Source organism: Xenopus laevis, chromosome 4L, assembly GCF_017654675.1.
Source record: "Xenopus laevis strain J_2021 chromosome 4L, Xenopus_laevis_v10.1, whole genome shotgun sequence".
NCBI lineage: Eukaryota > Metazoa > Chordata > Amphibia > Anura > Pipidae > Xenopus > Xenopus laevis.
The window spans coordinates 154,510,455-154,528,007 of record NC_054377.1 but is presented as its reverse complement, the minus strand read 5'-3'; the positions used below and the strand labels follow the sequence as shown (position 1 = coordinate 154,528,007).

Below are 17,553 nucleotides of genomic sequence, written 5' to 3'. Positions count from 1 at the left end.
TAACATAGATCCCCATTGGGTTTCTGAGTCTCTTTTAAAGTCCAATTAATTTATCGCATAACTTATCGCACAGCACTTTATAACTTATCGCACAGCACTTTATAACTTATCGCACAGCACTTTATAACTTATCGCACAGCACTTTATAACTTATCGCACAGCACTTTATAACTTATTGCACAGCACTTTATAACTTATCGCACAGCACTTTATAACTTATCGCACAGCACTTTATAACTTATCGCACAGCACTTTATAACTTATTGCACAGCACTTTATAACTTATTGCACAGCACTTTATAACTTATCGCACAGCACTTTATAACTTATCGCACAGCACTTTATAACTTATCGCACAGCACTTTATAACTTATTGCACAGCACTTTATAACTTATCGCACAGCACTTTATAACTTATCGCACAGCACTTTATAACTTATCGCACAGCACTTTATAACTTATTGCACAGCACTTTATAACTTATTGCACAGCACTTTATAACTTATCGCACAGCACTTTATAACTTATCGCACAGCACTTTATAACTTATCGCACAGCACTTTATAACTTATTGCACAGCACTTTAGAATTCAATTACCCAGAAAATACTTAACCCAATGTACTAATTAGTGTGTAGAACTTAACTGTGATCGAATAGGCGAGTGAAGAACATATTGTGACTGCTTTAGTTTAACTGATCAAGTTTTCTATCTTCTTTTATATTGTGAATTATCAAACACTGACGGAAGTCAGACCTCTGCTTGAATCAGAAGGATAAAAACCATATAGTAAACAAAGGGATAGTGGTGTGGTTTGTGTTTTTAACTGAACAATCTTTGTTTTCAGATCTTTTGAGAGTTGCTTTGAGGATCCCATGCTGTCACTCTTCAGAGGAGAGTCAAACAGAAGCACAACTTGCAATTGGTCACCTTAAATACCTTTTCTCATGATTGGACACACCTGCCTATGAAGTTCAAGGCTTAATGAGCTAATCCAACCAATTAGGTGTTGCCAGTAATCAGTATTGAGCAGTTACATGCATTCAAATTAGCAAAATGACAAGGGTACCCACATTTTTGCACAGCCAGTTTTTCACATTTGATTTCATCTCATACAACTGAATACTCCTCCACTAAATTATTTGTTCAGAAAACAGTCCAGTACTGAGATGTTCCTGGGAAATGAAAGACATATCACTGTTATATTTTTTGTTGAAAGTGGAGTTAATTATTATTCAGGCTGAGAGGGGTTCCCAAACTTTTCCACATGACTGTATGTATATATATATATATATATATACAGTGTGTATATGGCCCATGCTAGAGGTAGAGGCTGCGGAGACTTTGGCCAGTTGGGGGGCAGCTTTGGTTTCTCCCCTCCTCGGGGTCCGTTTGTGCAAGAGAAGTGAATTCACCAATCCCAGGAAATTCCCAGAACAAATCCAGTGGCTTCTTGTACAAATAAAATAATAATGTGGATCAACTCCGGGTGGAACCACAAGTTATTTCCCCACACCAAGAAATTTCCCACAATCCCTGGGGATCTCTTCCTGAATTCAACCAGCGTCTCCCTGAACTGAAACAAATGAACTTGTGACTCGGCAAATTGTTTCACATTTATTTCTTTATTGTGTTTGATGTTATTTGTTCTGTGATACAATTCTACTCATCATTCCCATATCCACTCGTCTCCCACTGCCTCTCACTTACTGTAAGGGTTAAATATGGAAGAGACCAACTCAGAGACACACAACTATACACACACACAACTATACACACAACTATACACACACAACTACACACACACAACTACACACAGATATATATATATATATACACACACACACAACTATACACACACACAACTATACACACACAACTATACACACACACAACTACACACAGATATATATATATATATACACACACACACAACTATACACAGACACACAACTATACACACACAACTATACACACAACTATACACACACAACTACACACACACAACTACACACAGATATATATATATATATACACACACACACACACAACTATACACAGACACAACTATACACACACACACAACTATACACACACAACTACACACAGATATATATATATATATACACACACACACAACTATACACACACACAACTATACACAGACACACAACTATACATAGACACACAACTATACACACACAGACACACAACTATACACACACACAACTATACACACACAACTATACACACACACACACAACTATACACACACACATACAACTATACACAGACACACAACTATACACAGACACACAACTATACACACACACACAACTAAACACAGACACACAACTATACACACACACACAACTAAACACAGACACACAACTATACACACACAACTATACACAGACACACAACTAAACACAGACACACAACTAAACACAGACACACACACACAATTACACACTGACAGACACACAGACTATACAGACTCCATACAGAAAATACCCTGGGTGAATAGAACCTGAGCTGTTAAGTCACAATTGTGAGAGGCCCCCTAGTACTTACCCAGGTACTGAGCACTAATACTTCTGCCTCCTGGGCTGTTCTCTTTCCCATGGTCAGACAGGAACCTCCCCCTGGATAAATAAACCCAAATTATTTTACCCTTAATCGGCTGCTTTAACCAGATGTCGCCAGTGCCCCCTCTAGTGACAAAAGCCAGAACTGCAGAGTTTCACCAATTTGTACTTAACTCTGTTACAGGTTATTAGGGTTCATTTATATTGTGAGAAAAAACCCAAAACAGAAACAAATTCAAAATTGTTTGCAGTTTTCACCCTGTCTTTGCAGTGAGTGTTTATTTGTACCCTGGGTACCCCTGGAACTATAGCAGGGTGACACCCCAATGTTTCTATATATCTGTAACCTTGTTATGAGCTAAGGGGGCCCAGTCTGAAGATCAGTTAGGGGGAGATTTGGGGTGAGTGCTTATTTGTACCCTGGGTACCCCTGGAACTATAGCAGGGTGACACCCCAATGTTTCTATATATATGTAACCTTGTTATGAGCTAAGGGGGCCCAGTCTGAAGGCCAGTTAGGGGGAGATTTGGGGTGAGTGTTTATTTGTACCCTGGGTACCCCTGGAACTATAGCAGGGTGACTGTTACCCCAATGTTTCTATATATCTGTAACCTTGTTATGAGCTAAGGGGCCCAGTCTGAAGGTCAGTTAGGGGGAGATTTGGGGTGAGTGCTTATTTGTACTCTGGGTACCCCTGGAACTATAGCAGGGTGACACCCCAATGTTTCTATATATGTGTAACCTTGTTATGAGCTAAGGGGGCCCAGTCTGAAGGTCAGTTAGGAGGAGATTTGGGGTGAGTGCTTATTTGTACTCTGGGTACCCCTGGAACTATAGCAGGGTGACCCCCCAATGTTTCTATATATCTGTAACCTTGTTATGAGCTAAGGGGGCCCAGTCTGAAAGTCAGTTAGGGGGAGATTTGGGGTGAGAGATTATTTGTACCATCGGTACCCCTGGAACTATAGCAGGGTGACACCCCAATGTTTCTATATATCTGTAACCTTGTTATGAGCTAAGGGGGCCCAGCCTGAAGGTCAGTTAGGGGGAGATTTGGGGTGAGTGTTTATTTGTACCCTGGGTACCCCTGGAACTATAGCAGGGTGACTGTTACCCCAATGTTTCTATATATCTGTAACCTTGTTATGAGCTAAGGGGGCCCAGTCTGAAGGTCAGTTAGGGGGAGATTTGGGGTGAGTGCTTATTTGTACCCTGGGTACCCCTGGAACTATAGCAGGGTGACACCCCAATGTTTCTATAGACAGACACAGAGCTGGTAACTTACAATAATATGGTGGGGGGGGTTCTGGGTGTGCCCCCCACATGCAGAGTTGAGTGATCACCTGAGAGATGGGGGGGAGACTCCCAATATTGGGGGGGTAGATAAGTAGCAGTTGAGGTGGGACAGACGGTGACTGTAAGGAAATAAAAACGAGGGTTTAATAACAAGACATTTAATTGGGGGACAATTATTTGTAGAAAGTGGAACATTTGAGTATTGTGGCCCCCCCGGGAGGCGGATCAAGTCTGTGAGAGTCAAAATCCTGAGCTGCCGATGAGGCACAATGGGGGGGGCTGCAGTTTCTTTGTTGGGTCCCACGTAGAAATAGTGCAAATGGGGGTGAGTGTGTCTGTGGATAATGGGGGGCTCAGTACAAGTCTTTGTAGATCTCCTGTAAGAGGGGGTGCAGGCACATGTCGGCCTCCGTCTTCTTAATGAGCTGCAGTAACTGCACGTGCTCAGTCACCACCTGCCGCAGGTCCGTCATCTTCTGCAGCAGTTTAGCGAAGAGCTGGGCGGAGTCTGGATGATTGAGCTTCAGCTGCAGCTCCAGCGCCTGTAACAGACTGTCCTGAATGTCTTCTATGGGTTTCACGTTCAGCAGCCCCGGCCGGTCTGAAACAATAACGGGGTGTTAGTCACTCGCCCCCAATCCATTCAACTCTGTCAGTATATACAGTTTATAGTATAGTGTAGGGGAGTGTGAGTGCATACTCCTGTGAGTGTGAGTGCAGGGGTGTGAGAGTATATACTCATGTGAGTATAGGGGAGTGTGAGTAAATACTCATGTGAGTGCTTTTAGATTCATACAATGGGGCTGGAAGAGTGCAAGCTGTGTGAGCGAGGAACAGTATGAGGGAAGAGTGCAAGCTGTGTGAGCGAGGAACAGTATGAGGGAAGAGTGCAAGCTGTGTGAGCGAGGAACAGTATGAGAGAAGAGTGCAAGCTGTGTGAGCGAGGAACAGTATGAGGGAAGAGTGCAAGCTGTGTGAGCGAGGAATAGTATGAGGGAAGAGTGCAAGCTGTGTGAGCGAGGAATAGTATGAGGGAAGAGTGCAAGCTTGTGAGCCGAGGAATAGTATGAGGAAGAGTGCAAGCTGTGTGGAGCGAGGAATAGTATTGAGGGAAGAGTGCAAGGTGTGTGAGCGAGGAATTAGTATGAGGGAAGAGTGGCAAGCCTGTGTGAGCCGAGGAAGAGTATGAGGAGAAGAGTGCAAGTGTGTGAGCGGATGGAGGGAAGAGTGCAAAGCTGTGTGGGGGATTGAGGAGGGAAGAGTGCAAGCTGTGTGAGCGAGGAAGAGTATGAGAGAAGAGTGCAAGCTGTCGGTGAGCGAGGAAACAGGTATTGAGGGAAGAGTGCAAGCTGTGTGTGAGCGAGGAATAGTATGAGGGAAGAGTGCAAGCTGTGTGACGCCGAGGAAGGAGTATGAGGGAGAGACGTGCAAGCTGTTGAGCGAGGTAAGCAGTATGAGGGGAGAGTGCAAGCTGTGGGTGAGCGAGGGAACCAGTATGAGGAAGGAGTGCAAGCTTGTGTGATGCGAGGAAGAGTATGAGCGGTAAGAGTGCAAGCTGTGTGAGCGAGAATAGTATGAGGGAAGAGTGCAAGCTGTGTGAGCGAGAAATAGTATGAGGGAAGAGTGCAAGCTGTGTGAGCGAGGAACAGTATGAGGGAAGAGTGCAAGCTGTGTGAGCGAGGAATAGTATGAGAGAAGAGTGCAAGCTGTGTGAGCGAGGAAGAGTATGAGAGAAGAGTGCAAGCTGTGTGAGCGAGGAATAGTATGAGGGAAGAGTGCAAACTGTGTGAGCGAGGAATAGTATGAGGGAAGAGTGCAAGCTGTGTGAGCGAGGAAGAGTATGAGGGAAGAGTGCAAGCTGTGTGAGCGAGGAAAGAGTATGAGGGAAGAGTGCAAGCTGTGTGAGCGAGGAAGAGTATGAGGGAAGAGTGCAAGCTGTGTGAGCGAGGAACAGTATGAGGGAAGAGTGCAAGCTGTGTGAGCGAGGAATAGTATGAGGGAAGAGTGCAAGCTGTGTGAGCGAGGAAGAGTATGAGGGAAGAGTGCAAGCTGTGTGAGCGAGGAAGAGTATGAGGGAAGAGTGCAAGCTGTGTGAGCGAGGAAGAGTATGAGGGAAGAGTGCAAGCTGTGTGAGTGAGGAAGAGTATGAGGGAAGAGTGCAAGCTGTGTGAGTGAGGAAGAGTATGAGGGAAGAGTGCAAGCTGTGTGAGCGAGGAATAGTATGAGGGAAGAGTGCAAGCTGTGTGAGCGAGGAAGAGTATGAGGGAAGAGTGCAAGCTGTGTGAGTGAGGAATAGTATGAGGGAAGAGTGCAAGCTGTGTGAGTGAGGAAGAGTATGAGGGAAGAGTGCAAGCTGTGTGAGCGAGGAATAGTATGAGGGAAGAGTGCAAGCTGTGTGAGCGAGGAAGAGTATGAGGGAAGAGTGCAAGCTGTGTGAGTGAGGAAGAGTATGAGGGAAGAGTGCAAGCTGTGTGAGCGAGGAATAGTATGAGGGAAGAGTGCAAGCTGTGTGAGCGAGGAATAGTATGAGGGAAGAGTGCAAGCTGTGTGAGCGAGGAATAGTATGAGGGAAGAGTGCAAGCTGTGTGAGCGAGGAAGAGTATGAGGGAAGAGTGCAAGCTGTGTGAGCGAGGAAGAGTATGAGGGAAGAGTGCAAGCTGTGTGAGCGAGGAACAGTATGAGTGAAGAGTGCAAGCTGTGTGAGCGAGGAATAGTATGAGGGAAGAGTGCAAGCTGTGTGAGCGAGGAAGAGTATGAGGGAAGAGTGCAAGCTGTGTGAGTGAGGAAGAGTATGAGGGAAGAGTGCAAGCTGTGTGAGCGAGGAAGAGTATGAGGGAAGAGTGCAAGCTGTGTGAGCGAGGAAGAGTATGAGGGAAGAGTGCAAGCTGTGTGAGTGAGGAAGAGTATGAGGGAAGAGTGCAAGCTGTGTGAGCGAGGAATAGTATGAGGGAAGAGTGCAAGCTGTGTGAGCGAGGAAGAGTATGAGGGAAGAGTGCAAGCTGTGTGAGTGAGGAATAGTATGAGGGAAGAGTGCAAGCTGTGTGAGCGAGGAATAGTATGAGGGAAGAGTGCAAGCTGTGTGAGCGAGGAAGAGTATGAGGGAAGAGTGCAAGCTGTGTGAGTGAGGAAGAGTATGAGGGAAGAGTGCAAGCTGTGTGAGCGAGGAATAGTATGAGGGAAGAGTGCAAGCTGTGTGAGCGAGGAAGAGTATGAGGGAAGAGTGCAAGCTGTGTGAGTGAGGAAGAGTATGAGGGAAGAGTGCAAGCTGTGTGAGCGAGGAATAGTATGAGGGAAGAGTGCAAGCTGTGTGAGCGAGGAATAGTATGAGGGAAGAGTGCAAGCTGTGTGAGCGAGGAAGAGTATGAGGGAAGAGTGCAAGCTGTGTGAGCGAGGAAGAGTATGAGGGAAGAGTGCAAGCTGTGTGAGCGAGGAAGAGTATGAGGGAAGGTACAGGCAGGGCCGGGGGTGACTCAGGGTCACATGACTGGATATCACTAATAAGGACAGAGGAAGCCAAATTTAAACACTTTCCGTTCTACAAAAACGCCACAAAAACAAACAAATGAATAAAATCGTCTATTTCCGTTATTTGTTGATTTCCTCTTTGTGACACAGAAACACAGTGACCCCAGGAATCCCCCCCCCCCACATAGAGGGGTCTGAGGTCTGTGACTCTATTCCCTGCCCCCCCAGCAGCTCTATACTGGGATATAATGGGACAGGGGGGGTGCCCCTCATTCTACTACAAACCCCCCTCAGTTGGTTTAATAACTGCAGAAATGTCCAAGGACAAGTAAAAAAAACAAAGGGGCGGAGCAACTGGAACTTCTCATAACTGTCACTTAATGGCCCGGAAAGTCCAACTGGCGATAACCAACTGCCCCCGATCAGTCTCCTGGTTCTGCCGGAAATATACGACCCCCCCATAATCTCCCGCAGCCCCAAAGCTTAGTCCTGTCTCCTATGGGGCCCCGTGATGTTCCCACTTCTGTCCCACAATGCCATGGGCTACTGTGGCCAGTGCAGGAGATGAGTGTGCACTCAGGGGAGAGTGAGTGTTCAATCAAAGTTGACTTTAATATGAATTTGTAATGCGCTGCAGCCAATGGGATTGAAAGACAATTTGCAGTTGGTCTTTATTTTTTATGTTGTGATATTAAATGTGTGAGACGTTCGCAACGCTCTGTTCTCTCTCTCTCTCTGGGGTGAATTGGTTGCTAGGGCATTTTATCTGTAGCAACCAGGCAGAATAGAGATGGGGGGGGTCTCTACAGAAAGAGAAAAAACAGTTGTTTGGCCATAAAAAAATCATTCACTAAAATATAAAATTCCATTTGACTGTAAACGTTCCCCTTAAAGGGCCCACAACATAAATCAACGTGAGTCGTTAATTATTGACTAAAGTGGGTGCAACTTGTACTTGTGTCTATTCTCACCCCCCCCTCTCTATTGGGACACGAGGGGGCCGGCAATTAACCCATTACTCCCAGTAACCCCTGCTCTGACTGGCACCACACGGGCACATTACACACAGTTGTGTCTGGGGGTCTCAGCTACAATATTGCATTGTGGGTACAATTACAGTGAGTGTGGGCTCAGCACTTTCCCATGATCCTCTGTGAGCAGCAGGGTGGGCGGGGTTAGTGCAGTGACTCAGTGTTGGACAAGAATAACTGGAGCCAATCAGTAGAAAGAACTGTTACCGACACTTTAATATTAGGGGAGAGAAGGTCTGGGCCCAAGTTAAGTTTTCAGGTCGGAGCTTCTTCCACTTTTACCCCCCCCCCCATAAACCTGCCCTTGTCCCCGGGTGACTTCCCCTTTATCTGAACTTTACTGACTTACTTACTGTTTAACTACAAACTCTCATGTTCTGACACATTCCCCTGGCACTGCTCTCTAACACACTCACTAACACACTCACTAACACACTCACTAACACACTCACTAACACACTCACTAACACACTCACTAACACACTCACTAACACACTCACCTTAAACTTACACACTCCACTAAACAACCAACACACTCACAGTACAACTTACACTCACTGTACAACTATCACCACTCACCATGTAACACACACTCACATTGTACAACACACACTTACTGTACAACTTACACACTCACTGTACAACTTACACACTCACTAAACAACCAACAGTCATTGTGCAACTAACACACTCACTGTACAACTTACACACTCACTGTACAACTTACACACTCACTGTACAACTTACACACTCACTGTACAACTTACACACTCACTGTACAACTTACACACTCACTAAACAACCAACAGTCATTGTGCAACTAACACACTCACTGTACAACTTACACACTCACTGTACAACTTACACACTCACTAAACAACCAACAGTTATTGTGCAACTAACACACTCACTGTACAACTTACACACTCACTGTACAACTTACACACTCACTGTACAACTTACACACTCACTAAACAACCAACAGTCATTGTGCAACTAACACACTCACTGTACAACTTACACACTCACTGTACAACTTACACACTCACTAAACAACCAACAGTCATTGTGCAACTAACACACTCACTGTACAACTTACACACTCACTGTACAACTTACACACTCACTGTACAACTTACACACTCACTGTACAACTTACACACTCACTGTACAACTTACACACTCACAGTACAACTTACACTCACTGTACAACTATCACACTCACCATGTAACACACACTCACATTGTACAACACACACTTACTGTACAACTTACACACTCCCTGTACAACTTACACACTCACTGTACAACTTACACACTCACTGTACAACTTACACTCACTGTACAACTTACACACTCACTGTACAACTTACACACTCACTGTACAACTTACACTCACTGTACAACTTACACACTCACTAAACAACTTACACACTCACTAAACAACCAACAGTCATTGTGCAACTAACACACTCACTGTACAACTTACACACTCACTGTACAACTTACACACTCACTGTACAACTTACACACTCACTGTACAACTTACACACTCACTAAACAACCAACAGTCATTGTGCAACTAACACACTCACTGTACAACTTACACACTCACTGTACAACTTACACACTCACTAAATAACCAACAGTCATTGTGCAACTAACACACTCACTGTACAACTTACACACTCACTGTACAACTTACACACTCACTAAACAACCAACAGTCATTGTGCAACTAACACACTCACTGTACAACTTAGACACTCACTGTACAACTTACACACTCACTGTACAACTTACACACTCACTGTACAACTTACACACTCACTGTACAACTTACACACTCACTGTACAACACACTCACTGTACAACACACTCACTGTACAACTTACACTCACTGTACAACTATCACACTCACCATGTAACACACACTCACATTGTACAACACACACTTACTGTACAACTTACACACTCACTGTACAACTTACACACTCACTGTACAACTTACACACTCACTAAACAACCAACAGTCATTGTGCAACTAACACACTCACTGTACAACTTACACACTCACTGTACAACTTACACACTCACTGTACAACTTACACACTCACTAAACAACCAACAGTCATTGTGCAACTAACACACTCACTGTACAACTTACACACTCACTGTACAACTTACACACTCACTGTACAACTTACACACTCACTGTACAACGTACACACTCACTAAACAACCAACAGTCATTGTGCAACTAACACACTCACTGTACAACTTACACACTCACTGTACAACTTACACACTCACTGTACAACTTACACACTCACTGTACAACTTACACACTCACTGTACAACTTACACACTCACTAAACAACCAACAGTCATTGTGCAAATAACACACTCACTGTACAACTTACACACTCACTGTACAACTTACACACTCACTGTACAACTTACACACTCACTAAACAACCAACAGTCATTGTGCAACTAACACACTCACTGTACAACTTACACACTCACTGTACAACTTACACACTCACTGTACAACTTACACACTCACTGTACAACTTACACACTCACTAAACAACCAACAGTCATTGTGCAACTAACACACTCACTGTACAACTTACACACTCACTGTACAACTTACACACTCACTGTACAACTTACACACTCACTAAACAACCAACAGTCATTGTGCAACTAACACACTCACTGTACAACTTACACACTCACTGTACAACTTACACACTCACTGTACAACGTACACACTCACTAAACAACCAACAGTCATTGTGCAACTAACACACTCACTGTACAACTTACACACTCACTGTACAACTTACACACTCACTGTACAACTTACACACTCACTAAACAACCAACAGTCATTGTGCAAATAACACACTCACTGTACAACTTACACACTCACTGTACAACTTACACACTCACTGTACAACTTACACACTCACTAAACAACCAACAGTCATTGTGCAACTAACACACTCACTGTACAACTTACACACTCACTGTACAACTTACACACTCACTGTACAACTTACACACTCACTGTACAACTTACACACTCACTGTACAACTTACACACTCACTAAACAACCAACAGTCATTGTGCAACTAACACACTCACTGTACAACTTACACACTCACTGTACAACTTACACACTCACTAAACAACCAACAGTCATTGTGCAACTAACACACTCACTGTACAACTTACACACTCACTGTACAACTTACACACTCACTGTACAACTTACACACTCACTGTACAACTTACACACTCACAGTACAACTTACACTCACTGTACAACTATCACACTCACCATGTAACACACACTCACATTGTACAACACACACTTACTGTACAACTTACACACTCCCTGTACAACTTACACACTCACTGTACAACTTACACACTCACTGTACAACTTACACTCACTGTACAACTTACACACTCACTAAACAACTTACACACTCACTAAACAACCAACAGTCATTGTGCAACTAACACACTCACTGTACAACTTACACACTCACTGTACAACTTACACACTCACTGTACAACTTACACACTCACTAAACAACCAACAGTCATTGTGCAACTAACACACTCACTGTACAACTTACACACTCACTGTACAACTTACACACTCACAGTACAACTTACACTCACTGTACAACTATCACACTCACCATGTAACACACACTCACATTGTACAACACACACTTACTGTACAACTTACACACTCCCTGTACAACTTACACACTCACTGTACAACTTACACTCACTGTACAACTTACACACTCACTGTACAACTTACACACTCACTGTACAACTTACACACTCACTAAACAACTTACACACTCACTAAACAACCAACAGTCATTGTGCAACTAACACACTCACTGTACAACTTACACACTCACTGTACAACTTACACACTCACTGTACAACTTACACACTCACTAAACAACCAACAGTCATTGTGCAACTAACACACTCACTGTACAACTTACACACTCACTGTACAACTTACACACTCACTGTACAACTTACACACTCACTGTACAACTTACACACTCACTGTACAACTTACACACTCACTGTACAACTTACACACTCACTGTACAACTTACACACTCACTAAACAACCAACTTACACACTCACTAAACAACTCACTGTACAACTTACACACTCACTGTACAACTTACACACTCACCAAGCATCTTCCAACTTACATAATATAAAACTCTTACTGTGTATGGAAAGTTCACTCACACACTAACAATTATTAGGGACACACTGGTACAGACAAGAGTTGCAGAGTTGGGGTACATACAGGAGTGGGGAGACCCACAGAAATAGGATAACTTGCTGCACATAAATCCATTCTGTATTGACCAGTTTTTAGGGTTAATGTGGCCTTTAAAGCCCCCCCCCACTGACACAAATGTTGCTGAATGTTAGAAGTGAGACAAGACACCCCAATAATAACTGGGGGCTGCAGGTTGTGGACGTGATTTAGCGACTGGCTCAGACTCACCTCCGCTCAGTATAATGACCGCTACAAATATGGCCAAGTCGCTGTCGTCGAGTTCGAGGGAGTTGAAGCGAATGGCGAATTCGAATTTGGGCTCCATGAAGTCGGAGAAGGGTTTGCGCAGACTCTTGAGAAACTCGCGGGTCATGAAGCCTTGGCCCTCGGCTACGAGCACCCCGTCTTTGTTCATGAGCGAGGCCAGCATAGTGAATATGATCTCGTGCACCCCGTATTTCAGCAGCGTCACTTGGTCGTTCAGGTCGAGGCTGACGAATCCCGGGATGTTCTTGGCAAATTCCGTGATTTCCCGAACCGCCTCCGCGGAGCGCGACTGACAGCGCTGGAAGATTCGAATCGCCACCTCCTTGTTCTGCTCGGGGGTCACGCACTGCCCCTTGATCTGATCCTCCCCCATCATCAGCGAGTTCATGTCGTGTATAACCACGGGCTGAAAGGGAACCGTCACACGTTAGTGGCCCCAATAAGTCTCTGCATAGGGGCCCCTAAACTGCCTCCAACTGCCCCATCATAGGATTTAGCCTCTCAGGGGCCACATAGGAAACTGTTTGAGACCGGGGCCCTCGGTCCTTCCCACTGCTCCCTGCGCCCCTGGAATTGCCCAAACAGCAGCCTGGCACTGATGGGCCCTAAAACTCAGAAGGGGCCCCTACTGGTCCTAACAGGGAATCAGTCTCTGTACCCCAAGCACATTTATTTTTAGCAATTTATTTCTATTTTTATTCCTATAGAGTCACCCAGAACTTTCACTTTTTAGCACTTCATGAATTCAGTGCATTAAGGGGGCAAATGTGGGGCCATTAGGTTCCTTTTCCCCTAAAACCTGAACCCACTGTATTTGTTGTGGGGCCTTATTGGTTCCCCCCCCACCCCTTTACCTCCTGCAGGTATTTTGGCCGGGGATAAAGACTTTAGCCCCACCCCCCCTGCTGCACTTTAGTTTTTTTGCACATTCATTTTTGTTGCACATGCACTTTTTTGCACATGCACTTTTTTTCACATTCATTTTTGTTGCACATGCACTTTTTTGCACATGCACTTTTTTTGCACATTCACTTTTTGCACATTAATCTTTGTTGCACATGCACTTTTTCACACATGCACTTTTTTACATGCACTTTTTTGCACATACATTTTTGTTGCACATGCACTTTTTTGCACATGGGTGATGGAACAAAACAAGACTGTGCACATGAGACTCTGATGTGGCTGAGGGTGCTGGGAGTTGTATTTTCATGACAGTTAGTGGGAGACCTGTTACTGATATGCAGTTCTCAGATCCACCTGGGAGTGGGAGTGTCTATGCTCTGAGCTGGCTGTGGCCCTATTGCTCCATTATACAGGAGGGGCCAATAAGGAGGAAAGCAGGAGCCCATGACAGACTCTATATACACTGGGGGTAAAGTCCAGTGCAGAACAAACAGAGAGAACAAGAGCTGACTATTTGCACATTGCTTTTTCCCTTCAGCTCGGACTCCCAGGACCTCACTCAGGGGCCCCATGAGAGGGAAAAGAATCAGGGACTGCAGGGGGGACAGTATTGAGGGGTCTGACTGAGGAACTGGGGAGTCAAACAAGAGTGTGTGTTGCCTTCAGCAGTTGTTTATGAACCACAACTCCCCGCACCCACTGTGATCTTTTGGTATTTGCCTGTTCCCCATTGTGACATTGTGTAATGGAACCTGTCGGTATGATTTCCTGCTGCACAGGAAGTGACGGCTGCAAAGGAACACTCTACACTACAATATGATACAGAATATAGGGGGTCACATTGGGCAGGACAAGGAACTGCTCCGGTGCAACAGAACTCTGAGCTGATGAACCAGAATTGGGGCCCCTAGTTTCACCTGTGGCCCTTAGGAGAACCTGCTGAATGCCATTAACCCTTTAGCACCAGGCTCCGCACACTCATCACATTTAGATTTCTGGATTGGTCGGTGCCACAATGTTTCGCTTCAGGACAACGATTGGCTAAACTGCACCCCCAGCTGCTGCTGCTGAAGTCCTGATTAGTGGTGGGGTCGCTGGGAGTTGTGGATGGAGAACAGCTGGAGGGCACCCTTTGATTCAGCACAGAGCGGTTGGTGGGCTGCAGGGAGTTACAGTTGGAGGGAGGCAGGTGAGGGGCCCCTGAATGAATTCTAACAATAAAGGGATGATCCCGGGGAACTCCCTGTATAGATGAATATTCGCTACTTACAGTTTTGTCGGTGGCTCTGCCCGTCAGGATGGCCCGGGCCTTGGCTTTGGTCAGTGGGAAGGACTTGACGTAGGAGTCGTACAAGTGTTTGGCCAGGACTCGCTGATCGGCCGACTCGGGGTTCAACTGGTCGATGTCGCTGGAGATTTCAGCCAATAATTTCTCCTTCTCTGCCTGCGGCATCCGACCGAACCTGATGGCTGAGCCCACACACGTTCCCATTAGAACCAGAACTTTCCCACAATGCAGCGTTCTTACCCACAATCCCAGTGTCACTGCCCTTGCACCTGCCGCACTTGCACCCCATTTGCCAAAAGTAACTGCCCCAGCGAATTGGTTCAAATTGAACACTAAGGGGGTTCTGTAATAAAAGGCACTAAGTTTGCACAGGGGCAGTAACCATAGCAACCAATCAGCAGGTAGCGTTTACTGGTCACCTGTTTAAAAGGGAAAATCAAATTATACTTAACGAGATTTTCATTTCCTGTACTGAAGTATGAGAACAAGTACCCAGTGTCATGTGACGTACAGGAAAAGCTAAAATCTTATTGGTTGCTATGGGTTACTGCTCCTGGGCAAAATTAATGCCTTTTATTACATATGGGGCAAGTCTTGTGTTTGGCATAAGAGTAACGAGGGCACTTTATTCTTTTGGTGCAGCTGAACCCAGGTGATTGATTCCTGGGGTGATTGATTCCTGGGGTGATTGATTCCTGGGGTGATTGATTCCTGGGGTGACTAATTCAGGGGGTGAAGGGTCCCATGGAGTTAGTGCCTGGTCCCCTGAATCAATAGGTGCAGCAGCACCCAATTCAGAAAGGAAGGCAGGACGGACTAAGCGGTGCTGAGCGCAACTATATAGAAGTGCAAGGAGCTCATACTATCCCTTTAATCAAAGTGCCGTTATTTGCAACTGTCACACAGAGTGAGTCCCCTGCACAGCCACCGGGGGGCAGCAGAGCACGGCCTGAGCCATTAGTCTGTAGCTTCTGGTTACTGTCCGACTTCTCTGAACCAGGAGCTCATGTCCCTCAAGTGCTGCCAGTACCTTAGTAACATTCTGCCCAAAATATTGTCTCTAGAATAAGACCCAGCACTATTCCATTTATAAACATTAAAGGGGAAGTTACTCTGTAAAGGAACTTTTAGGATTCTGTAGATGTCAGGTAACCCCCTCTGTAATTGGTCTGTATTCATTGTTATTGTTAAAGGGATATTGTCATGGGAAAAAAATGAATCAGTTAATAGTGCTGCTCCAGCAGAATTCTGCACTGAAATCCATTTCTCAAAAGAGCAAACAGATTTTTTTATATTCAATTTTGAAATCTGACATGGGGCTAGACATTTTGTCAATTTCCCAGCTGCCCCTGGTCATGTGACTTGTGCCTGCACTTTAGGAGAGAAATGCTTTCTGGCAGGCTGCTGTTTTTCCTTCTCAATGTAACTGAATGTGTCTCAGTGAGACCTGGGTTTTTACTATTGAGTGTTGTTCTTAGATCTACCAGGCAGCTGTTATCTTGTGTTAGGGAGCTGCTATCTGGTTACCTTCCCATTATTCTGTTGTTAGGCTGCTGGGGGGGGAGGGGGGATATCAGTCCAACTTGCAGTACAGCTGTAAAGAGTGACTAAAGTTTATCAGAGCACAAGTCACATGACTTGGGGCAGCTGGGAAATTGACAATATGTCTAGCCCCATGTCAGATTTCAAAATTGAATATAAAAAATTCTGTTTGCTCTTTTGAGAAATGGATTTCAGTGCAGAATTCTGCTGGAGCAGCACTATTAACTGATTCATTTTGAAAAAAAAATTTCTCCCATGACAGTATCCCTTTAAATTTTTTCTTCAGAATTTAACAGCAGGTAATCAGGTTAGATAATCAGTTGTAGTCCCACCTCAAACCAGTATCAGCCAGAGGGCAGTGTTTCCCATAGAGCTGCAACAGAACAGCGCCACCCTCTAACAGGGACTAATGTTACTGGTAACACATAACCCATTATAATCAGTCGGCAGCTTATTGGCCCGTGGGCTTCCATGATCGATTTCTGGGTGTAAGTTGGCCAGATGTTGATCGGGAAGGGTAAAATATCTGTTCATTGATCAGAACGTTGGGCCCTAGGGGCATATAGGGGAGAGATCCCGGTGTACGGTCACCTTTAGTGTCTGGACTCTATTGATTCCCCTGATCAGAACCATTTAGGCCCAGTCAGGATATTGGCCAGTGCATCTCTATTGCAGGAATATATTTATATTTAGGGATAATATTAGAAATAATATAGTAAATAAAGTAAAATATAAGGATATTATAAGTTACGGAGAAGTTCCATGACCGTGTGATAAAGACACGAGGCTGAAGGTCATGGAACTCCGAGGTGACTTCTAATAT

General features: G+C 44.8%; 1 protein-coding gene across 2 annotated transcripts in view; it reads right to left on the bottom strand.

Annotated features, from left to right (window-relative positions):
- Positions 1-4,026: 4,026 nt before the first annotated feature.
- The window catches only part of pparg.L (peroxisome proliferator activated receptor gamma L homeolog), a 36,216-nt gene continuing 22,689 nt past the window's right edge, over positions 4,027-17,553 (bottom strand). The window contains 5 exon segments of one of the 2 annotated variants that reach the window (NM_001087843.1): positions 4,030-4,485; positions 12,956-13,264; positions 13,266-13,400; positions 15,171-15,205; positions 15,208-15,370. In NM_001087843.1, the coding sequence (NP_001081312.1) occupies positions 4,238-4,485; positions 12,956-13,264; positions 13,266-13,400; positions 15,171-15,205; positions 15,208-15,370 (890 nt within the window). In that variant the 3' untranslated portion in view covers positions 4,030-4,237. 2 annotated transcript variants of the gene reach the window in all.